General features: G+C 44.3%; 1 protein-coding gene across 1 annotated transcript; it reads right to left on the minus strand.

Annotated features, from left to right (window-relative positions):
• Positions 1-5022: 5022 nt before the first annotated feature.
• On the minus strand, positions 5023-6205 carry LOC124700692 (transcription factor RAX3-like). Its single transcript, XM_047232778.1, has 3 exons — positions 6070-6205; positions 5823-5952; positions 5023-5677 (listed from the first exon to the last, which is right to left on the minus strand). The coding sequence occupies exons 1-3, from the start codon at positions 6203-6205 to the stop codon at positions 5023-5025; spliced, it is 921 nt and encodes a 306-aa protein (XP_047088734.1).
• Positions 6206-27205: the final 21000 nt, after the last annotated feature.

Raw genomic sequence — 27205 nt, forward strand, 5'->3', positions numbered from 1 at the left:
GCAATTATTGTAGGAATTGAGGATAGAGCTCTTCTGTTTGCACAAACGATTGCCGCTCGCAATATATCCCGCTCAAGGCCTCGACCCTCGTGGAACTTGTGAGGGCTGTAAAGGTGATGCGTATCTCCTATTACGTCAACAAGATTGTATTACTTGAACTTTACTGCATGCATCCTACTTCTTTGTTTCATATGCTGCACAATGTTGTGTCTCACTTTTTCTTCCAATTATCTTTATATATGATGTGATGTTCCAATAACAATCAAACCAGCCTTTTCGTTCATGTCAAGAGGTAATTGATTGTTATTTGTGATGTAATAAACTTGCTGTCATCCAAATAAAATATAAGCAGATGCATACTTAAATTATTAAGGATAGAGTCACAAGGAAGAAGATAGCCAGTGAGGCTACTATGATTATGCCTTTGTTCTTTGCTGGACAACATAATCAGAGCCATCCTGACATCTTCTTCTTGTAATGGAATAATGAACAAGTTAATAAAAAGCATGCTCCCTCTGCCAGCCAGTAATTAATTACGACCTACATATATACAATAGACTATGCAGGGAGGGGGGTAGATAAAATACTTTTGTTTCGCGCTAGAGCATCATCACAATCCATCTTAGTGACTGTCTGTGTCATGCAATAAACAACGAGCCCTTCTCAGATTTCCTGAGTTCTTTAACATCACAGTGTTGGTTGCTTACCTCTTGTCTCAGGTGCAGGCAGTACTTACCTAGAAATAAATTAACTCAACCAGTGTTGATGGCATGTGCCATCAAGTTGTGAATGTTTGACGTTTTGCATGGCGCTCTTTCTAGCAGAAACCTAGTTGGGCAGGGATATTCTCACCACTTTACAGCAGCAGACATGGTTCATATACTGGAATTTAGGTTGCTCGCGTGTTATTTTTTTTATGAGTGTACCTTATCTTGTTGTACGTTCCTGTTTGGGGAGGTTCTTGCTATATATTTCAGGACTCGTGATTTGTTAACAGACTGTTTTGTGTTTGTGCAAATCACATGCTGCTTTCACGAATTGATTGATATAATTGGTTTTCCATTTATCACGCTCTTCAGAATAATTCGATTCTTACTTATAATGTTATTCAAATTATTTACCATTTTTATTTAAAATATCTTTGTAACTGATTACCATCTCCCAATTAGTGGTTATGTGAAGCAATGTCGTAATAAACAGCCAAGAATCCACCAGAAATGCACTTTTGAACTTAGGAGCATATGCTCCTATAAGCAACTTGTATTGCCCCCTCTTCTACTATACAGGAGGCATCTAATTCCTTAGAAAAGTTGAGCATTTGGCTGAATTGACTCCATGAGACTTCAGAAGAAGTAACTCATTCAACAAATGCCATATATATGTTTGAATCTGCAGTGATTACAGACGAGTGTAATTCATTATCCATGGCCTTTGTAGAAATTAATTCACTTCCTTTTCTTATGGGAAAATTGCTCTTTGCTTAAGCAAGAAATTGATAACTTTGGAACGAATCATAAGTTATTTTCAAACTTTGTAAATTTAGGCCAACTCGTGTTGAAAGAGCTTAGCTTGACCGTAAGGCCCTATAAGAGCGAACAAGGCTTGACTTTACCAAATTAAGTAGTGTTTGGACTTGTATCAACCTCCAGATTTTCTGGATAGTTGATGTTTTAACTCACCTTTGACTGAAAAAAATACCCTCAGATGCTCAGATTGTACCTTTGTGACTACTTGGTTGTCAAATTCCACTGCAAGCGCATTAACCTAACCAGCTTTCTCACCTAAGCATGTTTTGTTAGACAAGATGTTCTCTATTCACTGAACACCTTTATCTTTTTGTTTCCTTGGTAATTATTTTCTAGCAAAGTGAAACAAACATCGCGGGAGCCCGGGGTGTGCGCCAGTTACTCCCCTAGATTAGATTTTCTTTTTCTTGGGTTGAGTTGTACGGCGTGTTGTGTCCGTCCTCGGACTTGTACATAAACTCTTCTTTATCTATCAATGCATCGAAACGCAAGGCTTTTGCGTTTTCGCGAAAAAAAACAAACATTTATGTTCATTATCTCCTATGCCAGTTCTTACTATTGTCTAGCAAAGAGACACAGACTTGTAATGGCTGTGCAGGGTGTTAAGAGTGTTGAGTGCTGGCGCCGATGGGTGTTTTTGGGTTCAGTTCTGTTGCATGCCCTAGGCATGGAGTGAGTTCCTGTAAATTGTGGTTTTCCCCATATCTATAAATCAAAGGCAGAGCTCCTGCCGTTCACCGTTAAAAAAAAATTCCGACTCTCTTTTCTTGAAAATGGTAGGTACACATTCTCTATCCTTTTAATTTCCATCTCCATTGAAGAAGGTCATCTAGGTCAGCATGTCTGTCTGTGATTTTCCTGCAATGTCATTGCTTACGTAACACATATAGGGTTTCTTGACCACATCTTCAGTGCATATATTATACTACCCGTTGATCTAAGTAACCTGGTTGAAAGTTCCACTACAAATTATGATGTCTTAGCAGACCATGGGAATGGGATTATTACTGTTGAAAGCAATATGTTTTTTTTAAGTTCCTTGTTACATAACTGGTATTGCTTGGTTTTTTTTAGAACATAAGGCAAAGCGATGCTCCATCTGTGCAGGTGTTAAGGTCTTAGGTTCTGGGTGTTGCCGATTGAGACTAAGCTGTTACAGCAAGAAGGCTTCAAGGCATATATCTAAAGATGTGTTTTTCCAGTACTTAACATCAAGTTAACAAGTTACCAATCATTGGTCTACTTTGACAATGTTGCCTTGAGGTCAGCGTATTCAGCTTAAATATTGTCTGTTATGGTCGTTTCTGTATGGAATATGGTGGAAATAAATATCTAGTATAAGATTTATAGGCAATGATTTGATATTTCAAACTTAAATATGGTGAAACTGTTTGCATTACTATGAAGTGAAGGACTGACATTAGACAATAGAAAATGGTAGTAAGTACCAACCTGGTTGCTGATTGATCAAAGTCATAAACTCAATTCAACGAAGTTTCTTGTCACACACCAACTGGTACTAACAGATGAGATGACCTTTGTCCCATCAAGCCACCACTTTAAAACATGCCTATAACTCACCTATGTGAAGGTTAGGCAACCAAAGCAACATTGACTTCTTGGTAGAGGTTAGATATGTATGCAAGCTCCTCTACAGCTTTGGACGCCGAGTTAACCTCTTTGACTCTTCTCAGACAAGCTGTAACCTTTTTCTCCCCGAAGCATCCTAATAGCTATACACACTTGACATCATTTTACTTGAACTTTGAACTTGTTTTACACCTTTACCAAACAAGCAACATTCCTAGTCATTTATACTAGTCAATAAACATTGGACTTCATGATTAATTACCATGAAAATAAAGTAAGTCATCTAATCGGCATGCGCAACTACTTTAATTATGAGAAAGAAAACCAAATTTGGTGTGCTGCTGGATTGCTCATCAGGTAACATGTATTCTGGAATTCAGGATTAATATGTGGCCAGCCAAAACTCTCTACATATGGTAGTAATTCATAACTCCGTTGCAAATCAAACATATATTTGCGACAGGTCTTTATATTAGTCATTTCATCTCTCCTGTAGAATTACAATTTCAAAAAAATAAAAAACTTAATTAGCACTTTCATTTCATTCAATCCAACCATCAGAGGAATCTAGCTGCAGAAAACTTGTAGTATGATGTATCTTGAGTCTTCCTTTACATGCTATTAACTCTTTAATTTGCATGCTCATTACTTTTTTTTATCTCAACATTAATTTGTATGGAATAGCAACATACACATGCCCAACGGTTATCTCTTGATCAATATTTGGCGTCAACAATCCTGCAGTCCGTTTGAATTTTACCTATTATTTTAAAATACTAGTTCATTTAAATGACTTTTTTTAAGTTTCTTGTTACATTATCTGGTATTGCTTAGTTATTTTCCATAACATAAGGCAAAGCACTTTCATAACTGAATAGATAAAAAAAATTCTCTAGTGACAGGCTGATAATTAATCATTTGAAGAAAAATCAAGCTTGAGTATGAACGCTGACAATTTCATGACTATAGTTTTTTTCTGCTTGCTCGCAAATAGTTTAGTACTGTATCCCATATGCTAGCGAGAAATAGTACCTAGTATCCCATTTCGAGTATGAACGCTGGAAATGCAATGTATGGAATCAAATGGGTGAAGTAGAAGCAAACTTTTGATCATTGCGTTTGGCCAGATAAATGAGCTGTCAATTTCAAATTTCATCATTCCAGTGTCCTGAACTTCAAATTTAATTGCTAATCTTCTGAATAGATTGACACAACATGATCAACTTGCATTGTCTAAATTTTAATCTCATATTTCATGTCATCAAAGAATTATTTTCCACTAACTTTCTAAATACAATTTTGCCAACATGCTTACAGTGTTAATTTGAATTCAGACAAGTAGAGAAAATTCTGGAGAAAAATCTAATTCATTTATTACCATGGGCGTCAGGCTCCAAAAATATGTGTAGAATTAATACCGTTAACACTTTATACTTGGATTCTCTTAACTTTGCACAACAATTTTGGATACTTTGTAGACATGCCTTGTGATGTTCTGTAATATCTCATGAAGCATAGACGATGTATCTTTGACTGAAGTTAGGCAAAAACGTGCACATGCTGCAAGTAACCTCTGTCAATGCGGTTAGAGAACACACAAACAAATATCTAGCCTTTAGGGTTAGAACTCGCTGCAAATACCAGATACAGACCAGACGAACTAAGGTAACAATCCACACAATATAAAAATTGTAATATTTCTGTAAGGCAGTGGGGGAAAAACATTTCAAGACATGACTCAGATGAAGATACCTGAAAACAAGGCATCTCTCATTTAGGAGTGGTGAGAGACATTAAGTTATTGCTCTTAATCCAAACCTCTCATCTTTCACCATTCCCCATGAATGCTACAAATTTACACCACAATCATGCATGTACATGAGAACAAAGACCAATAGCTATTCCGCTACTGCATCCCAAGGTCAACCGGCTCCTCAACATGGCAGTACTGCTGCATTCCTTGGGAGCTGGATGCCACAGCAGTGTTAGGGCAAACCAAGGGGCTCACCTCATTCCACCTCATGCTCTGGTCTCCCATGCCGAAGAAGCATTCCAGCCCGTCCAGCTTGACCTGATTGAACTGGAAGCTCTCATCAAGCTCTAGCGCCGGTAGCACGCCGGAACACTGGATGCCACGTTCGGTGAGCGGAGCCGTGTGCACAGATGGCACCGCAAAGGTTTGAGTTTCCTCGTACATTGGTGGAGGTGGCAGGGCTGCAAATGAGCTTCCTCCTAGCTTAAACAGAAGCTTCCGGATTGACTCGTCGACTTCTTCTCCGATACGATCACCATTCCCTATTGATCCCGACATCGGATGCACTGGCATGGCCATGGCATGCTGGTGCCAATTGTAAGCACCAGCAGCAAAGCCATTTGTTCCGTTTGTGTCCCTGGTTCCTTCTTCCTTCTGCCCACCAATTGCTACCTGGCGTGCGAACTGCTGCTGCCTCTGGTCCTTGCGGGACTGCTTGCCGAAAAGCTTCTTCTTGAGCCTTGTGTTCCAGTAGTTCTTGATGTCATTATCTGTCCTCCCTGGCAGCTGTGCCGCTATTATCGACCACCTACACCCACAGCATGCAGGGCTTGTTTAGAATTTAGATCATAGATTGTACTACACCCATGTGCCTGTCTACCAGGTTGCAGCTAATCCTACAGTTGAGTTGATCATACAAGTGACAGGATGGGCGAGATCAACTGTGCCAGTACCTGCTGCCTATGCTGATGTAGAGGCCGAGGATGATCCTGTCCTCCTCCTCCGAGAACCCGCCGTGCCTGATGTTAGGCCGGAGGTAGTTGAGCCACCGGAGGCGGCAGCTCTTGCCACACCTCTTCAGACCTGCTTGTGCACCAGACAAACAAGCATACACACCTAATTAGCTTCCTTCTGTTACTACAAGAGTTACTGGCAGCATCGCTACATCGTGTGCATGGAAATTGTGTGATAAGCACATACCAATCTTCTGCGGCAGGGCGATCCAGTTGCCGCCGGTGCCGTTCTGTTCGATGTAGGACTTCAGCGTGGCGTCCTCCTCCGGCGACCATGGGCCCTTCTTCACGCTTGCCTTGTCGCAGCACGGAGCTCTCCCCATGGCGCTATCTTTCCTCCTCTTCTAGCTTTGGGGGCTCTCCTGTGAGGGGGGCGAGGGAAGCTTTGGTTAGGGCCTAAACTTGGTTAGGCATGATGATGGCGAGGGCGGTGGGTTTATGTGCTCAAAAGGCAGGCAGGAGAGATGAGGTGTATTATTGACACGGGAAAAGGTGGCCGCCTGTGATGGTAATAAAATACGGTTTAATTTGTGGTGGTGTGATCTGGGTTGCTTTCTTTCTAATTGTTGTTTCCCTTGGATTAGAATCTCCATCATGCGTTCATCAGCACTTGCTGCGGGCCTCATCCTTGAACTTGGTCTTGGTGAACCGTAGGGACTTTAGTGAAGTCCCCTTATCCGTTCTGTAGGTCCATGGGTCCATGCGCTGTTTCCATTTGATATATATAAGTACTTCACTTGCATATTCTGTTGTCTTAGCTTCGAGTTAATTAACTTTACTTTATAAAATACAAAATTATGTCTTTCCATTAATGGCTAGAAGATTTTTGCAGGTACAGACTGAAATAACATTTTCAGAAAAAACACCGTAATGGTACATCAGAGATTTCTAAATATGGACGTGCTGTAAAATACTGGTAAATCTTTTTCTCTTATTTATGTAGGCAGCATCAGCCGGTTTTTTTGATAAATATTTGGTAAAATCATAATAAGTTTGTAGTAGAGTACACTAGCAACAACCACAACATCATATTATTGTTCTCTATACTATATCAGGTGTGTCGTTTTATTTTGAAGTTCCGTCTATGACTGTTGCATGTCCTAATATAGTAGTATACTAGTAGTACACATTATGCAATAATTAATTGGCAGCACGATCTGATCTGCAGATTGCATCTTCCCTGAATCCTGCTGGCAGCAGTTTTGTTCATACTGGCTCCTTGCAAAAACTTGAGCTAATTCATTCTTCGAGCCATTTGATGCAATTGCGTTTTGTGGTTGCGCGTGGACAATCCTGTAAGCATTCTTTCATTTTTACCTTCATTTTTATGTACATCCGTTAGACTCATTTGCGGCGAAATTGAGTCAAAGAATTTACTCTTTTGTTTTGTATTCAAGTGCTTTGAAATATACTTGCAGAATAAACAAACCATATGCATATATTTGTCACCTGAAGTAGTGACAACTGAGATAATCAGCACGGGCTCTCGCGTCGCTCGACCTGGGCGGCTCGGGAGCTAACCCTAGCGCCGCCAAGGAGCTCCCCGCCGCCGCTGCAGCCCCTCGCCGCCGCTGCCGCCGGCCATCGCCGCGGTGGCGGCGGAGCCCTCGTCCCCAAAGGTGGGCAGGGGTCTTCTCGCCGTGGCTCACGCGGGAGAATCGGTAGGCCGGGGCGGCGGCCCCGGTCGTCGGTGTTGGTGGCGGCGTGGCTGTCGCGGCCGCGCGCGGGCGGCGTGGTAGCCTGCTCCGCGCCGGCTCGTGCCGCTTGTGGTGGCGCGGGATGGGGGCACGGCCTCCGGCGCGGGGCAGTGTGCGGCGGGCCGGATCTGGGCCACGAGGGCCGGCTCGGGGGCGCGGGTGGTCTGCGCGCTGCGGCGGTGCTGCGGCAAGCCGGCTCCTGCTCGGGCTTGGCTCGGCCTGCGGCCGGCGTGGCGGCGGCCTGGCTCGGCGACCCCATCCGCACCCCCGGTGGTCCGAAGCAGCGCGGCGGCGGGCGGAGCTCTGGCTCCTCCCAGATGTGGCGGCGTCGGCGGCGGCTCACAGCTGCTGTCCGGCGAGGGTGGGCGGGGTGGCGGCCCCTCTCCCCTGCTTCTCCCTCTGCGGGTGGTGGTCGGCCGGTTGCTGCCGGTTGCTCGTCGCGGCAGCGTCGGCTTCTTCCGGCGGTGAGGTTGGTGGTCCTTCGTGGTGTGGCGTCGTCGCCGCGTGGGATGTGCTTGTGCCAGTGGTTCGCAGGCCGGCGGCGTTGTGGGTCTCCCTCATCTCCGTTCGGCAACGTGGGAGTGCGGAGGTTCGGCTGCTCCGAGCGAAAGCTGATGGCGTGGCAGCTGCGGATGTCGCTATCCTCTTGGGGGCCTTCATGGAGCCTTCGACCTCCTCCGCTCCCGGGGCATAGTTTTTCGGGTGAAAGCCTAGGCCGTGGCAGGGCCGGACGACGGCGTCGATCCACGTCGCTTCCCTCTTGGGGGCGTCGTCTTGAAGACTTTGTTCCCCAACGTGCTTTCCTGAGGCTGGACTCGTACGGCATCGCGGCGGGTGGCCGGCGATGTGTGAGGTCCGTGTGGTGGCTTGTGTGGCAACGATGGCGGTGGTGTGCGATGGTCTGGTAGCGTCAAGACCTTGGCTTCGACGAGCGTCCGAGCTTCTTCGTCTTGTGCTTCGCCTGCGGTGGAGTCGGAGCTGCTATGGTTTGCCGGGTTTCTTCATTTGAGCAGCGTACGATGACCTGCAGGGTGGCCCTCTGGCGGTGATCTTCCTCGGCGCATGTCTTGCGCTTATCCTCTTCAGAGCTCGTCATCAGAGTCGGAGCTGCCGGTTTCTTCACGAGGAGTCACTTGTTTGGCGGTGGCCGGCTTGAGCCTCACGGTGCCGCTTCGGCGAGGTCTTGGTGGTTGGTTCTTCGGTGAAGTCGGAGTCGCTGAAGAGTGATGACGATGACGTTGAAGGGCAACCGCGACGACTTCTCGCTTCGGTGGTCTGTGTATCTTGTGTGGGTTGCCAGGGTGGCTCTGTGCCCCCGCGGCGGTCGTGCTCCATGACGGTCGTCGGGGCACTTGTTTCGGTTTTCGGCCGGTTTCCCGCTAATAAACTGGTCAAATTCTGTACTTCTTCTTTATTAATAAAAATGGCAAGTCTTTTGCCTCGTTTCAAAAAAAAAAAAAAAATTGTCACCTATTGACTCCCTGGGTCTCTTCAGTCACTCTCAATTGTGTACTACTACCGTGTCACTCGATGTAGACTGGCCTGCATCAGGGGTAGATTTTATTTGGGTGGGGTAGACTCTTATAGGTCTGTACTATGCGAGAAGTTTGAGACCATGTATATTTAACAGTTTGAGCTTGCTCTTATAATCATCACTATTATTTATGAAAACCATATGAACTGGCAATAATCAAATGGATTACTGTATTTATCTGAAAAATACGGGAACTTAACCTTGCCATTACTTATCACTGCTCTAATCATTGGTACACTCCGTACGATTTATAGCGTGGTGCATCATGTTGCCTGGGAGTAAATTCTTATTCTCTACTTACGGTGGTGTGAGGCAAGCTAGTTTGAGATTTATAGTGAACAGACACATAGTTTTTATTTATTTATTTCAGACCTCCGCTATTTAGTTGTTAATTACTCTAGTGAGCTGGTTTTCTTAGTTTTAGCTTCCCTTTTGACGTTTGGGCCTATAACTTTTTGGCTATTGATTTGAAGACTGGCCTACTGACATTCCTGGTGTCATTTACGTGAGAGATGAAAAGACATAACTATGTATGACCGCAGATGTCTAACTGAGGTAACTCCGTACACGAGAAAATGACAGTGAAGAAATGACAGAAAAGTATGTATATATTAACCATCACTCAAATTCTGATGAATCACAGTGAGAGTAACTTGGAATGGTAGGTGTGTGACTAGACCAACTTTGTCAGTTAGCTGGTCATCCGATTTTCACACGAGAAACTGCTCGCTTCTTTCCCGGGAGAGATAAGAAATTGGCTCGTGGAAAATGGAAAAGGTCATGGTGAAAGCATAGAATCTGCTGGAAGCACACATTTTGTACTGTAAAGCACGTTTGCGCTCCAAAAACGACTGCAAATGATTTGTACTGTGATATATATGGCCAAACTGAGTTTTGGGCTAATATTACTCTAGCCCATGGGTCGTGTACTGCCCATATTAATAAGCCCGACTCTTGCTGCATTTCCAATTCGCTCCAAAGCCTGATGTCATGTGATGCAAGAACGCGTTGAAGGACGCATTTCTAGTTTTGAGATGATATTATTCTGGCCCATGGGCCGGCAACCACGTGTATGCACGAACGCCGGCATTAATTATTCTCGACACTCCCCTAATCACAACTTGAAAGCATGAGAGTCATTGCTTCTTGATAAATTCTCCGAAAATCTTCTGGTAAAAAAATGAGGAGTAGAGTAGAATATTTTGTTAAACCTCCTTTGACCCCAATAGAAAAATAAGGAGAAAATGGTACTCCCTGGATATCTCAACTTTGGATAAAGTTGGATGTATCTAGATACTAAAATCAATCTAGATAGATTGAAGTTTTGACAGAGTTGAGACATCTTTATAGACGGAGGGAGTCAACATATATATTTTACTGTTCTTTGTTAACTCAATATGAAACAAATCCGTAGTTTAGAATAATAAATATCCCGTGTATACTTTTGAAAAACATCGGCGGGGAAAACAGAACTATCACTTATTATCTTATCTTGATATTACCTAGAAAACCCTTGATAAGAACTTGTAAAGAAAATCATCTATGATCCTTTGAACATGAATAGTTTAGAAAGATAGTCCCACATTCCGTAGATAATGATGTGAAATTTGTGGAACCAATTTCACATGATTGTTGTTTGTGATTTAGCCACACATATTTATGTGATGCCCAATATAATAAATTATTGGCATATGTTGCAGAAGCGTCTATTTCGAAAGAGAGAAGTCCAATTTACCCCCCTAAATTTGTTCTGAAGTTCAGTTTACAACCCTCAACTCTTACTTGGTTCAAGTTTCACCCCTAAACTTTAAGAATCGTTTGGAATACACCCCTTTCACCGTTTAGTTAGTTAAGCCAAGTTTATAGACACATCAGCCAAGTTTCTCCGGTATTTTAACTAAACATACTCGTACATGTATTGAGATCTCACATGTGCGGTACGAGAAAAGATTATGCTCTTGTTGATTGTGAACATACAAATGTGCATTCGTTGATTTTGGTATACCAGCCCTAGCATGCATGTACGAGGAGGTACATACAAATGCGGTTATATTTTGACTTAGGCGTTGATTTGTCGTACATAAAAAAACCCGCAAAGGTTGAAAAAACAGAGAAAGGGGTGCTGACCGGTTTCTAAAGTTCAAGGTTGAAAGTTGAACCAAAGTAAACTTCAGAGTTGCAAACTGAACCTTGAGACAAGTTTGAGGGGGTAAATTGACTTCTCTCATTTCGAAAACATCCATGATATGGTGGTTCCACCATGTAGGAACACGAAGTCGGTTTACAATCTAGCATTATGGTGGTCACATAAATAGCCAACAATGTGTATCGACTTATACCGGCGTCTAGATTTCTCTAGAAGACAAGATCAAGACCCTCTATGCCAGGAAATTGGAAGACATTCTTCACTCTTGACCAATGGCGTTCGGTGGGAATTGTGTTGTGTTTAACAAGTAGATTCACTGCAAATGCGAGATCGGGTCACGTAATTTGCAAGATACATGCACCTCTACTCTCAGTGAGGTATGGAACCTTCGGTCCAAACATCTATTGTTCATCATCCCTTTGCCTCGATGGATCTTTCTCTGCGTCTAGAGAATGAACCACCATGCAAAGGAGAACGACACATATGCTTTACCAGATTTGAGTGTAAACATTTAGAGAAGTTATAGGGGATGCCCTTCAAGATGGTGCGCGATCTTCAAAGAAATCCCAGTTTCAATAAACCTTTTGCAAGGTGAAAGGACCTCGATGTCGTCTAGAGGGGGTGACTAGGCGATTTAAAATACTTACGGTAAAGACTTGAACAAATACGGGATAAAACTAGCATCTAATTTATCAAACATAAAACCTAAATGTACTAGGCTCAACTATGTGCATCGACAACTTATGCTAAACATGATAAACAACTATGTGATAGAAAGATCTATAACTTCAAGCATAAAAGATATCACAAAGTAAAGTGCATAAGTAAAGAGCTCGGTTAGAGAAATAACCGAGGCACGTGGATACCATGATGTATCACATGAAGTTCACACCCTTGTGGGTACTACTCTCTGTTGTAGCGGTATGGAGGCACAAATACTCCCGAAGTGCTACACTGGCTCACCGTATTCTCCGCGAGCCTTCCCACCAAAAGGGAAGTTGTGATCCACTATGGGACTCTTGAGGGCGGTCACCGAACCCATACAATTTAGGGTGATCTCCACAAGTTAATTGGAGGCTTACAAGTAATCCCCATGGCGCCACAAATATTTTTGGGAAAACTTCACGACTTTGTTGGAGGTTCCCAAGAATCATCACATAACCACAAAATCGTCTAGGGTTTAAGGACCCAAGAGGAACAGGCTTCGGGTACAAGCATCTCGGACTCTGAGAGTAATTAGCTTTTCACTTTGTCCTGACTGACTGTAGAGAACCCAAAGTGATGCACCGAATGTAATCGCAAGAACACAAGAAGTGCCCCAAGTCCTTCTCTCAAATCGCACCACACCAATTAATGCTATATATGTATGAACAAGAGAAGAACAATAAAGGAGGAGATCCATAAAAGACTTCAACATATTGATATAGTAGATTCCATGTACAACGCAAGATCCTATTCCCGATCGATCCTGGGATAATTGTTTGTGTTTCTGCCTGTTCATGCGCCGAGCGCTTGGCAAACGGTTAGTTCTCCACTTGATTTCTAGCGGTGGCAGTCTAGGGTTCTTCTGTATTGGGTGATCGCTACGCCTACTTCAAGTTCATCTAGTAAAACCGAAGGATCTGAGGTGAAGAAGAAGACAGAAGCCATTGATGACATGTTGCAGAGGCTGGGAATCGACGAGGCTGAGTTTGATGATTTGGTTTTTGAAGAAGAGGAGGAGGCGCCGAAGGAGGGCCTCAAGTGGATGGCGCTAGCTCGAGTACACACTTCTAATTAATTCAGCCCTCAGACTTTTGAACAACATATGCGGGTTGCATGGAGTCCGGCTAGGGAAGTTTAGTTTCAACACCTTGAAGGTAATCTGTTTACTGCGGAATGTTTCTGTCTTGGAGACGGGTTGAAGGTGGAAAGTGGAGGGTCGTGGTTGTTTTGCCAATCTGTTATGTGTATTCAAAATTATGATGGATTATCTCCATGATCTGAATTTCTTCACTACATGGATTCAAATCCATAGACTACCTGTTGGCTATAGGAAAAAAGCTTTGATAACTAATCTGACAGAGAAGAAGGTTGGGAAAGTGGTAGAGGTTCAGATTGATGTCCAAGGTGCTGGTATGTGTATTTTGTATCATCATTATTCATGGAAGATTTTTTGGTCTCAGCTTGAATATTCACATGCATACATATATATATATGTATATATATTACATATATTACAACAAAACCCCAATCACATGGATATATTGGCTACCATCGGTGGTGTCAGCCCGTTGCCACCTGATATGTGCATTTTGTATCATCATTATTGCTACATATAAAGTTAGTTTTCATTGTTATTTGCCTTCATACATTGTAATTTATGCATTTTTAGATTATTTCCGAGACTTCCTAAAAAGTCCCCTTCATTGGTATTTAATTCCTGGGAGGCAGAAAACCTTCTTTCTGTATTTTATTTGTTTCAGGACTTTCTTGCTCGCACAAATTCGAGGAAAAATTACCTGATCAGTTTTTCACCCGAATGAAGGCCGTGAGCGAAAGAAACAAGCGAGAATGGCCACGGGGTGCAAACGAGCACAGGTGGCGCGACCCAACTTCATGGATACGCCATCTACACTCGTTCGCACCTCGGACATCATTTCGGCCCCCCTTTTATCCCAGACGCTCCGTTTCACCAAAAAACCTAAGCCGTATTTTTCCCAAGATTTATTGAGGCGACGGCGGAGGCGAAAGTCCTCTCCTACTCCGGGAGAGGGCAGATCCTGCTGCACCGGTGCCTCCAGTGAAGGGGAAAGAGACGCCATCGACATCCCCACTCGTCCTTGGCTAGGGAGGAGGCATCTCCATCAACATATCCGCCAGTACCATCACCACCATCACCATCTACGAGATCGACGTCATCCCCCTCATAGTTTGTGTTGAATTGGACCCTGGATACTGTTATTAGTGTTGTTGCATGTTTGTGATTGGTACTTTGTCATTATTTGGTGGGGAGATTATATATTCAGATTGTGTTGAACCATTATGTCTCTGGTCCATATTAACTTTGTCACTTGTGAGTAGTTCCCCACGTTCCTGAGACCATAGGATGATCTGGCTATGATTCTATATGATGTGCAATGTGTATTTGGTCAAGTTTTTTATCTTTTATATATATACGTCGATTACACCGGAAGACGATCTACTCCTAGTCGCTCCAGTCCGATCATGCAGACACGGTGGTGTCGGACACCGGCATGGAGGAGAACAGATCCAGCCACCAGTCGTCGTTGTCGTTGATCGTCTGAGGACCAGCCTCCTGCGCTAGGATGAAGGCGCGACGCTCAGCTTTGTCGATCCTCCTCGCCACGCGGCTCGCCTTCCGCACCCCTTACGCTCGACGTAGAAGGCGTGCATCGCCTGGACGTCCTCCGGGAAGCGCCTCTTCCACCCCGCCATGAGGCGCTCGACGACGTGGTAGAGCCGCTGCTGCAGCACCTTGTGGCGACGCTTGTCCTCATCGGTGACGAGGCGCGGAGGCGAGGCCAGATCCTCCACCTGCTCGCGCGTCCACACATCATGGAAGTTCATCTGCGAGCGCGGGCGGCCGAGGCGCCAGGCCGCAGCGTCGTAGGCGCGCGCCGCCTCGTGCGCCATCTCGTATGTGCCGAGGTTGATCCACTCCGGTCCGAAACGGATCTCTGTGTAGAACGCGCCGCTGGGGCGCTCCCGCATGCCGGTGAGCCGGTGGCGTTCAAGCGCGCGGCATGTGGTCTGCGGGGGGGGGGGTGTGGAGAAGACGAAGTGGTGTGGAGAAGACGAAGTGCGGGGGTGGCGCGGTGTAGCCCTTTATAGCGCGCAGAACCTTTCCCGCGCGCGGCAAAATCCGCGCGCTTCTTTCCCACGCAGTAGTTGACGCGCGCATTTTTCCCGCCTACAGGCGCATGCGACTCCTAGTTTGCTAACGCTGGCACGCGGTCGCGTATCGCTAGTACGGCGCGCTGCGGGTAAATTCTGGACCAGGGCCGCCGGGGCCCACATACTAGTCGTGTGTCCACTTGCACGGTATGCTGCCACTATGCGTATCAGTCGGGTGTCGTTTTTCCGCGCGCTTCTAAAAAGAGCAGTCGCGTGCGCTGGTGGCGGTCCGCTGCCAATAAGATTGCCCCTATAGCCATTTCCCTACTAGCGCAAGATCTGGAGGATATTAGTCATCTCCTATTCCAATGTGAAATGGCAAGGGATGTTTGGGAGAACCTAGGAATTGCTGATCTAATTATCGAGGTGGAGCAGGTGGATCGAGCGGGCTCCTCGGTGCTTGCTGAGCTGTTAAGGAACTGGTATCGATCCTCGGTGCTTGAAGAGCGGGCAAAGATAATACACTGGTGGGTTTTTCTGACATTGGATTTAAGGCACTGATTTTGGTCTCCTGTTGGTACTTATGGTGGATCCGACATCGTAGGACACATAATGAAACAGTTCCTCCTATCTATCGTTGCAAAATGTCTATCCTCTCTATTACATCTAATGCGATGAAAGCTTCGAAGTATGCGGGAATCATGGAGGCTAGATGGTCTAAACCGAAGCCTCACCGTATCAAGTTGAACGTTGATGCTTCTTTCCATGAAGACAGGCGTGTAGGTGCGGCGGGTGCTATTCTATGCGATCATGGGGGTGATTTCATAGCAGCCTGTGTGTGTTCTTACCGCATGTCACCACTCCCTCGATGGCCGAAGCAATTGCAATGAGATAAGGACTTGAGCTGGCTAATAAGATGAGCTATACTAGGGTGCAAGCAGAATCAGATTCAACTGAGGTAATTGATGCCTGTAAAGGATAAGAAAGGTGGTGGAATGAGAATGCAACAATTTTTGCAGATTATGTGGATATGGTCACTTTGTTGGGAGATGTTTCTTTCAGTCATTGCCCGAGGGAAGCAAATAAAGTGGCACATGAGTTAGCTAGGTTTAGTTTCTCTAATAAATTATCTTGTAATTGGGTCGATGAACCCCTAGCTTTCCCTTAGATGAACTCATCAACGATGTAACCGAATTCTGAATTGAGCAACAAGTTTCAGACGCACTCTTTTCCTTACCAGGTTACCTAAGGGGACTAAAATATTTTTAATGAGGCGGCTTGCTAGCTTAATATATTATGTTTCAAAAAAAAGTTCTCCACTTGATTTCTGTAGCGTTGGATGCTACGTCAGCGCTACCTGCCGACGAAGGATATTATCCAATGGCCGTTTTTTCCTTTTTTTCCTATGGACGCTTCAAGTTCTCGCGTTGGAGAGGCACTTTTGCAGGCGACCAACTAAGCGACCAGAATAAGCGCTTAGCATTGCACGGTAGACTTCATGAGAATTTTTTTTTTCCTTTTTACTTTCTTCAGTTAAGCACCCGGATAAGCAACTAGCATTGTATATGCCCTAATAGAAGATATTGATCGATGAAAATGTAGATCTATATCTCCTCTCTATTTACCCTAAAAAATATGCAAGCATCATAGGAGGAATATAGAGAAAGAAAAAGTCTTCAAGGGCAAGCAAAGTAAAGGTGATCAATGCAAAGTGAACAACCTAATGGAACAAAAAAAAAGATAAACAAAGAGAACAAATAACAAAGGAGAGCAAGGTGAAGGAACGAAGTAACCATCCAGGAGGCACGATACGTGAAATTTGTTTCCCATGGTTCCTTCCTTTTTGGAGGGAGTACGTCTACGTTGGAAATGTGTGGTGCCAAAAAGGCCAACAATGCCACAAAGGCCTCACCTTCCTCTCCGGTGAACCCACCAAAAAGGTGAATCCACTTCTCCACTAAGCGGTGCCGATCGAGGTTGCTACCAAACTGAAAGAGCAAGTCTCTACTCCTCGGGTTTTGTGTGTTTGTTGACAACACATGAACGAATTTAACCGTGTGCTTAAGTGTGTACGGATTTTTATTGAAGCATAAGATGCTTGATAACCCACCAAAATGTTAGAAAGATCGTCATCAAGGTTTAGTCTACGCTAGGACTTAGGAGATAGATTTTTTGGTCTTTGGTGTGCATGTGTTTGCAACGGAGGAGGAGGATGTTAGTTCAAATCAAGTATTGACTGTTGAAGGTTGGGTCGGCAGAAAGTCCAACCAGAGGAAGGCCAGAGTTTCTGGCCCTATCAGTGGTCCCCCACCAGGAAATTGTCACCTCACAGAGGGAGGGGGCGAAATATTCGGCCTGGCAGGGGCAGAATATTTGGCCCTATTTCCGGCCTCCGACCAGGATAATGCATGTCAGATCGTAATGAAGGGGCCGAAAGGAGGGAAAAATTCTACCCCGAAAACTCGGAATCTCTGGCCTGCCGATCAAGTGGCCTAGATTCGAAGAATCCAACCCCCACTAACACCGGAATATCTGGCCCCTGACTGGGCAATGGGGAGATCTTAGTATGGCCCTATAAATAGGGATCACCTTCTTCCCCAGACAAATCAAGACGTTGGACACACACTCTCTCTCCTCCATTGTTGCTAAGCTTCAAATCCGTGGATCTCCCTCCCTAGCCAATCAAATCCCCCAATACATTGGGAATCAAAGGAGGAGGGTCCGATCTACAAATCTACCCAAGAAATTTTGAATTTACCCTAGTATTGATTGGTGGAACTTGGAACCCTAGATCTCTTTTGTGGAGGTCCTTGTTATGAGATCACCATGAGGTTTGCTTGGTGTTGTTCAAGCCCTTGGTGAAGTTGGGAGCCTTAAATCACGTTGTGGAGCATAGCCCCAACCTTTTGTGAATGTTTTCCACCCCGACCGGCCTTTCTTAGTGGAGAAGTGGGTACACCTTGGTGGTGGACTCACCGGAGAAGAAGGTGAACCTTTGTAGCGGTTGGTGCCTTCATGGCACCACACCTCTCCAACGTAGACGTGCTTCCCTTGGGATGGAACTACCGGAAACATCCCCGTGTTTCATCTCTTCATGTTTTGTTTGGTTGTATCATTCCTTTCACCCTTGCTCTCGATTACTTGTTCTATTTTTGGTTACTTAGCTTGTTGTTCTTGTACCTTCATAGTGTTTGCATCATATAGGTTAACCTTGCTATAGATTGCTCGCCTTCACTTGTTGCAAATCCCCTAAAATTGAAAAATACTAAATATTGTGTTAGCTCCTATTCACCCCCTCTAGTCTCTCATTATACATTTCACAAACCTTCACACAAGGTTGGGGCATAACTTCACAAATCAATTGGACGCTCCCAACATCTCGAAGCTCTTACAAACACCAAGAGGGTCTTAAGATGCTCACTTCACAAGGGTATCCACAAAGAAGACCTAGGTCACAAGTTCCATAATGGAATCAAAAGGAAATTCAAATTCCTTTGGTAAAAGGGTATATCGGCCCCTCCTCCTTCGATTTCCCAAAGATGGGGTTGATGGGAGATCCACCAGCTTGAAGCTTTGGAGTAATGTGAGAGAGAGAAAAGCCACGGCCCACCTCCTTTGGGAAGAAGGGGCGCCTATTTATAGGCCTCCTTAGATTTCTAACCAAAGAGTTAAGTACCTCAGAATTTCCGAAGTGGGGGGGGGGGGGCAGAATCTATGGTGCATAAAAGCACCAGAAGGACCAAAGATTTTGCCTCCCTATTCCGGTTGTCCCTAACCACTCTAGCTAGTTTGGTTCGGCCAGAGGAAAAATGCTCAGTCTGGCCAAACACTCCGACCAGATATCAGAGCGTGGAGGTCCTTTGTCGGAATGAGCCCGGATTGGGGCTGGACCGCTCTGGTGAGACTGGGTCGGAAGTTCCGGTCAAGCTAGGCCGGAATATCTGCCTTCGACCGAAATATCCACCCACTGGCAGGCCAGATATTCCGCCTGGAAGAAGATCTACAACTAGAATTCTCAGGCTTTGTCTTCGCCATTACCTCAAGACAGTACACTCAAAAGCCTGAAAACCTACACACTAGGACCTAACATAGACTAGGGTCTTCGAGGTTGATCTTCTAGCTTTTCCAAGGGTCATCAACCGCCTTGTGCTTCTTTGAATATACCTGCACACCTAGCACAAGGTGAAATTCTTCTCGTGTTGTCAACAAACACACAAAACGAAGTCGGGTATAGATTTTTCTCTTTAAATGAGTCGCTAAGTGAAAAATACCTTGGAATGCCTCCCAACCATCATGTTGACCCCCTCCCCCACCTCCACCGCACGCCAGAGCGCATGCCGTGATACGTCTCAAACGTATCTGTAATTTTTGATGGTCCATGCTTGTTTCCACCAATTCATATATGTTTTGCTTACACTTTGATGCTCTTTTATATGATTTTCGGCACTAACCTATTAACAATATGCCACAGTGCTAGTTCCCTGTTTTCTGCTGTTTTTGTATTTCGGAAAAGTTGTACAGGAAATATTCTCGGAATTGGACGAAAAAAGCCAAAGTCAATATTTTACCGTAACGAAGACGAAGAGGAGCCGCGGGGGGGGGGTAAACCACCCCTTGGCGCGGTCGGCCTGGGCCCGCGCCAAGGCATGGTCTGGCCCACCTAGGTGGCCACAGACATCGCCCCTCCGCCTATTTATTCACGATCTCGGGAAAACCCTGGATACCCGAGCCTCCATCCACGAAAAGTTCCGTCGCGGCCGCCATCGCAGAACCCATCTCGGGAGTTTTGAAGCTCTTCCCGGCACCCTGCCGGAGGGGGAAATCATCGCCGGAGGCATCTACATCGCCATGCCCGCCTCCGAAATGATGTGTGAGTAGTTCATCCATGTACTATGGGTCCATAGCAGTAGTTAGGTGGTTGTCTTCTCCAATTTGTGCTTTCATGTATAGATCTTGTGAGCTGCCCTACATGATCAAGATCATCCTTATGTAATCCTACATGTTGTGTTTGCCGGGATCCGATGAATACTGTATACTATGTTGAGATCGATTATATATCCATGTCATATGTTATTTGTGATCTTGCATGCTCTCCGTTGCTAGTAGATACTCTGTCCAAGTAGATGCTTGTGACTCCAAGAGGGGGTATTTATGCTCGATAGTAGGTTCATGCCTCTAGTAATCTGGGAGAGTGACAGTAACTTCTAAGATTGTAGATGCGTTGTTGCTACTAAGGAGAAAACAACAATGTTTTATCCAACGGTAATTCTATTGTTTACTTTACACACATTGCTTAATGCGATAATCTGTTGCTTGCAACTTAATACTGGAAGGGGTTCAGACGATAACCGGAAGGTGGATTATTAGTCATAGACGCAGTTAGATTATGGTCTATGCATTATGTCGTAATGCCCAAACAAATCTCATAGTAATCATCTTGTCATGTATGGTCGATATTCTGTCAATTTCCCTGCTGTAATTTGTTCACCCAACATGTTATTTATCTTTATGGAGAGACACTTCTAGTGAAATGTGGACCCCGGTCCTTTCCTTTATATTGATAAATTCATCCACTGCAATGCTGCTCTGTTTACTTAATTCAAAGATATATTCTCTTTTATTACTGCAAACATCTCTTTTCACTCGATACGTCTAATCCTTTATGTTCAAGAAACCGGTGAGATCGACAACCTCACTGTAAGTTGGGGCAAAGTACTTTGGTTGTGTTGTGTGCAGGTTCCACGTTGTTGCTGACGCCGGTAGTGCGCCCTGCCACTAGTCAACTAGCAACACCTTCAGAAGTCACGTCTTTATCCTACTGGTCAATTAAACCTTGGTTTCGTACCGAGGGAAAACTTGTTGTTGTGCTTATCACACATTTCTCTTGGGGTTTCCCAACCGCTTCCACAACGACGCTCAACAAGATTGTCTGACGCCATCACCGGAGCACCATCAAGATTTTCTGGCGCCGTTGCCGGGGAGAAAGAGAATTTCTGCAAGGGGAGTCTCTCATCTCCAATCTCTTTACTTTGTTATTGTTTTGCTAGTTTACTTTATTTTGTTTTGTTTGCTTTATTATATCAAAAACTCAAAAAAATTAGTTTCTTTTTATAGTCGTCTTTATATCAAAAAACACACAAAAAATAGTTTCTTACATAGTTGTTATTTTATTTTTAGTTCATTATGTTGTTCGCTAAGTACGATCTGAAGGACCTATCTGTAGGTAGTGGTTCTATAATTGGGAAAGATAACACTGAAAAATTCTTCAATCATGTTATAAAGATGTTGAGGATAAATCCCTGGTAGAACTATCTCCTAATTATGAAACCGCTGCAGCTTGTTTAGTTCAAATGCTGGAGGCTAGATTTGTTAGCTTTAATCCTATAATGCAGCAAATGTTTCTTAAACTCCATGAAATTGAGGATGATAAAAAAGAAAGACTCTATCCTATAAACTTTGCTTAGAGAATTTAAAGATGTTGTTATAGAAGCTAGGAAAGTTTTTGATCGGTTTGAGATGCTAGGCTCATGTGTAGATATCTTTGGTACACTTGAAAAAATAGACAAAACAAAAAACTCGAGAGAAAGTGAGATACCAATACCTTTCAAACTATTAGCAATGCATGAAGCTTGGGAAAAGAATTTTGATTGGATTGTTCCTGAAAATCCATTTGATGAAAGTAGTGAACCTAAAAGTGCAGAGAAAGGGTCTTCTAAGACTCATATTGATAAAATACAAATCCTTGTTGAAAATATTTATCGCATTGATCTTAATGCTTATTCACTTGATAATACATGATGCTCGCTCTTTTTCTGCGCCTAGCTGAAAGGCGTTAAAGAAAATCACTCTTAGAAGATAACCTATGTTAATTTACTGTAATTTTTCTTTTTGTTGAGTCTCGGAAGTTATTACCTCTGTAATAACCTCTCCTTATCATTTTTATTTCGTCTTTGTGCCAAGGATAGCCTCTAATTGGAAGAAAGTAAGATTTGAGGAAGTTGTTGTCCTGAAAACAGATTCTGCTATTACCATAAAAATTCATACAATAGCCAGAGCGGAATTTTGAGCTGTCATTTTTTATGCATATGCCCCAGGTTATTATCTAACTTTTTTTAGTTGACCACTTTTCGAGATGAGCAACAGAGGACTTTCAAAAAAAAAATCGATCTTTACATGTTGTTCTGTTTTGACAGATTTCTGCACTATTTGCATTTGCCTCTTAAATCTCTTTCTTTTTGAGTTCTTTTGATCAAAGAGCTTTTTGAAAGGTTGCTACAGTAGCAAATGCTTTAAGATGTTTGATATATGTTAGAACTGAACCCAAGTGGATTTGTTTATTTTGATTGTACTAATGCTGCTAATAGAGAATTGTGTGAAGTTTTGTATGAAGGAAGTTTTCAAGTGTAGGGAGAGAAGAATGATGTGATGAGATGAAGAATGGACAAAAGCTCAGGCTTGGGGATGCCCCTGCACCCCAATAAATATTCAAGAGGTACAAGCATCAAAGCTTGGGGATGCCCAAGGCATCATGATGTAACTGGTCCGGGTCGGCCCATTGGACATCCGCCCCGCACCTATATTTTGTTACCATCAGGTTATAGGTTTGGCCCGTAAAAAATAGGGTCCAACAGGTTCTGATCCTTACGACCCTAGGCTCAAACCGCTCCTCGATAGCGGCCAGCCGCCGGCCGCATCGTCTTCATCGTTGCGCCAACTCCCGTACAACAATTGACGCGGGCTCGCCGGAAAAAAGGGGGCCGCACGGTTTGGAGCCCCGGCGAGCCAAGCCGTCCACGCCATCGTCACCGCCTCGTCTTCCTCGTCCACCCCGTCAAGCCACGCGAGCCGTGACGCACCGAATCGTCGCCGCGAGCATCTTCCCCGACGTCGGTCGCTCACGCCGCCGTTGATTCCGAGCTTCCCGGCAGCACCAGGGTGAGCCGCCGGTTCTCCCGCGCCCCTCCGTGCCCTCTCAATCCCTCTGTATCACCGCCGCCACACACGCCTGCGAGCACCGCCGCCGGGTGTGGCCGCCGGCCCCGCTCCAAGAAGGTGTTGATACTGGATTACATCAGCCACGCGACAAGGGAGGATGCTAGTCGACGGCGGCGTCGTGCTGCTACGCGTCCCCGACGACGACGCCGGTCCGGCTGTGCTGGCGGTTGCGGGAACGCAACTCCTATATCCCGTTCCTTGTATTCTTGAGAGAAGCTAGGGGTAAACCTTGGATACCCATTACCCTACAAGGAGAGGATCGGTCCGAACCGTGGACCTCTGATTTTCTAAAAGGTTTTGAGGTCCAACGCTAGGGCCAAACCGGGCCGGACCGGTTGCATCATGACCAAGGCATCCCCTCTTCATCAACAAAGCAACATGTCATCTCTCTATGCGCTATATTTTTATTGCTTCATACGCTATGTGTTGTTCTTGGAGCGTCTTTATTTTTGTTTTTTGTTTTGTTTTGTTTTGTTTGCTGATGCATATGTTGGATCCCGGCACATTTGTTTTGGAGAAAGACCCGCTCCGTTTTAATTGCATAGAACGCTCTAGTTTTCGCTGTTATTGTTCTGCGAGTGTTCTAGTTTTCTGGTACTGCGTTTAGCTCTTGTTCTTTCATTCGAATTTTGTTCAGAGCTCGTTAGTATTCTTTATTTGTGTATGATTAGCTTGCTGGTCCATAATGTATTTCATCTCTGAGAGCTATTTCAAATAAGTTGATCGGTGTTGGATACGAGTAAAATATTTCATGACTATAGTGATGCAAAAGGAAGCTTGTCTAGACCGTGGCATAGACTTTGGCATGTCATGTTGGATGTTATTCTTGTTATATGCTTAGTATTTATTGTTGTAACATGACTTGTCTCAAATGGCTGAGAGTGCATAATGTGCCATTGAAAGAATCATGTGTTGTTTCCATCATAAAAGCATTATATTGTGGTATTTTCCTTTGATGCTTTATTGGGTTGACTTGGCGCATGCTTATACCATGTTATGACTATAACCAGTCAACTAAAGCCTCCATGATCATTTAGTTTTTGACTTGTAGTATCACTTTATGCTTTGATTGATAATGTTTTGTCGCTATGCATGATTATGGCCATTACTGCTCTCTTAGTTGGCGCTCCCAGTCTTTTGCTAGCTTTCGCATGTACTGAGTATGAACTCTACTCGTGCATCCAACCACCATAAACCAAAGTTTGCCAATTATGTCCACCATATCTACCTACTAGCATTATTTCTATTCCAAGTAATTCATCATGTTTTTATTTATCTTCCAAATTAAATTTTGGCATGAGAAAATTAGTTAGTAAAGCTCTCACGAACTTGATGGCACATTTACTTTCTTGCACTTAATAAACTTGATTATTGTGACTATCTTATGAAGTTTATATGTTTGCAAATTGCGAGTTGGGAGTTAGCATAACCATGCTTTCATGGGGAACGCTTTCAACATTGCACTTATTCATATTTAGTTGATGCCATGTTCTTTTGTTTATGGATGCCTAGCGGTGCGAAATAAAATGGAAACTTGTAAGTCCATGGAGTTTGTATATGTGTTAGAGAAACGCCTGGGCCGCTAATCTAAGACATGCATCTTCTATGGTGGAAATTTACAACGAACCATAGTGGGCATTCTATGAAGCATCTTCAATAAAAAGCTATACCCATAGCAAATAAAAAGATTGCTGACATGCTCATTGTCTATTTGTCTTGTCATTTTGGTATGGGAATGCTCCTATGTCATGGGGCAAGAGGTACCCCGTTGGCGGTTCTCGATGATACATGTATACTTACCATGACAAGAACTTATTTAGGACCTAAGTTGAGTAGCATGAGGTTTAGGTACTCGTATTCAAGGGGCATGAGATTTTCAATTTGTGATTTGTCAAGCATATAGCTCATATTTGCCATCATATTAACTTTAACCATTCAAGATGCTTATGATAGGGGCAATGAGAGCTCAAAGCTAATGAGTACCATACTTTTTGGAAGGTTTATAAAAATTGTTAATCTTGCTTACTCTACAAAGAGTCTTTCTTTTACTTTTATGTTGAGTCACCTTCTCCTTTATGCACCAATTAAGAGAGCATAGTTGTCATTCTTAGTATAATGTGCATAGTCCTAAAATTATTATTGATTGATTTATGATTGTGCTATTGCTTGTTCTTAAATTATTTGTATCTAGTCACCCTTTGAACTTTAAAGGTGTCCTAGCATTTATGTTTTGCTACTTCATAAAGGACATGTTAAGTACCACTTTGTTATGTTTACTCTATGTTCATAAACAAACAGTTGCTTTCAATGCACTATTATTCATGACCCTTTTGTTTGAGTTACTCTTCATGTTATAACATAGTTGCTAAGTTATACTGAATTATATCTATCATGCCTATGTTTAGAGTACTTTGATCCCAGCTCACAATGCTTTACATGCTTTATTAAGATTGTGTTGACTGCATGTCACCTCAAAAATTATTTTGTTATCACTTACCTACTCGAGGACGAGCAGGAGTTAAGTTTGGGGATGGTTGATACGTCTCAAACGTATCTATAATTTTTGATGCTCCATGCTTGTTTTACACCAATTCATATATGTTTTGCTTACATTTCGATGCACTTTTATATGATTTCCGGCACTAACCTATTAACAAGATGCCACAATGTCAGTTCGCTGTTTTCTGCTGTTTTTGTATTTCAGAAAAGTTGTAGAGGAAATATTTTTGGAATTGGACGAAACAAAAGCGAAAGTCAATATTTTACCGCAACGAAGACGAAGTCCGAAGGGGAGACGAAGAGGAGCCACATGGTGGCAAAACCACCCCTTGGCGCAGCCAGGCCTGGGCCCGCGCCAAGGCATGGTCTGGCCCACCCAGGTGGCCACCGACATCGCCCCTCCGCCTATTTATTCACAATCTCTAGAAAACCCTGGATACCCGAGCCTCCATCCACGAAAAGTTCCATCGCGACCGCCATCGCAGAACCCATCTCGGGGGGTTCTGAAGCTCTTCCCCGGACCCTGCTAGAGGGGGAAATCATCGCCGGAGGCATCTACATCGCCATGCCCGCCTCCGAAGTGATGCGTGAGTAGTTCATCCCTGGACTATGGGGCCATAGCAGTAGCTAGGTGGTTGTCTTCTCCAATTTGTGCTTCATGTATAGATCTTGTGAGGTGCCCTACATGATCAAGATCATCCTTATGTAATCCTACATGTTGTGTTTGCTGGAATCCGATGAATATTGTATACTATGTTGAGACCGATTATATATCCATGTCATATGTTATTTGTGATCTTGCATGCTCTCCGTTGCTAGTAGATACTCTGGCCAAGTAGATGCTTGTGACTCCAAGAGGGGGTATTTATGCTCGATAGTAGGTTCATGCCTCTAGTAATCTGGGAGAGTGACAGTAACTTTTAAGATTGTAGATGTGTTGTTGCTACTAGGGAGAAATCAACAATGTTTTATACCTAGCACCATACGGCCGTTCGCCAGACATAGCACAATCATCGGATGGTACGAAAATCGACCAACCCCTAATTGCTACCTAAATCTGCGAGATTGTGCGCGTATCTTGGAGAAATCGGGCTTCCCTAACGCTTCTACACCGGGACCGACCCACCGGAGCCCGTTGGAGGGGTGGAAAAACCCCCTACCAAATCGGCGAGGCTAGGACATGCGTTGGCAAGAGCCTTGCCAGCCGCAATGCTCTGGGACCCAGCATCGACGTCGATGACGATCCGCCGGTCAAATCTGTGATCTCCGAGGCGGTCGTCGTGGTCGCCGCCCTCGTCGAGGGCGGCCTCGAACAGATCGGGGACGACCGCTTCAGAGTGGCCTCGAGGTTGACTCCGCCGACCACGAGCAGGTCCAGTTGGCGCGCCGTCCAGACCTCCTGGGCCGACATCTTCCGCTTCGAGGGGAGGCCGCCGGGCAGAGGGGAAGGAGGAGCGGCTGCCATGGAGATTCCGAGGGAGGTGAGTGTGCCGGTTGAGCGGTGATGGGAGTGGGGTGCAGAGTAATGGGTTTCGCCTCGTTTCCCACGCTTCCTAACGAGTGCAAAATAGTAGCGACGCGGCGGTCCCGAAAAAAATCGGAATCGACCATTCCT

The sequence above is a fragment of the Lolium rigidum genome, chromosome 3 (assembly GCF_022539505.1).
Source record: "Lolium rigidum isolate FL_2022 chromosome 3, APGP_CSIRO_Lrig_0.1, whole genome shotgun sequence".
Classification (NCBI taxonomy): domain Eukaryota; kingdom Viridiplantae; phylum Streptophyta; class Magnoliopsida; order Poales; family Poaceae; genus Lolium; species Lolium rigidum.

Excerpts from the sequence above, each read along its gene's own strand:
- LOC124700692 (XM_047232778.1), bottom strand. The coding sequence starts at position 6,205 with ATGGGGAGAGCTCCGTGCTGCGACAAGGCAAGCGTGAAGAAGGGCCCA. Across the intron at positions 5,953-6,069 it reads CGCCCTGCCGCAGAAGATTG|GTCTGAAGAGGTGTGGCAAG; the intron begins GTATGTGCTTAT and ends GTGCACAAGCAG. Across the intron at positions 5,678-5,822 it reads TACATCAGCATAGGCAGCAG|GTGGTCGATAATAGCGGCAC; the intron begins GTACTGGCACAG and ends CTGTGGGTGTAG.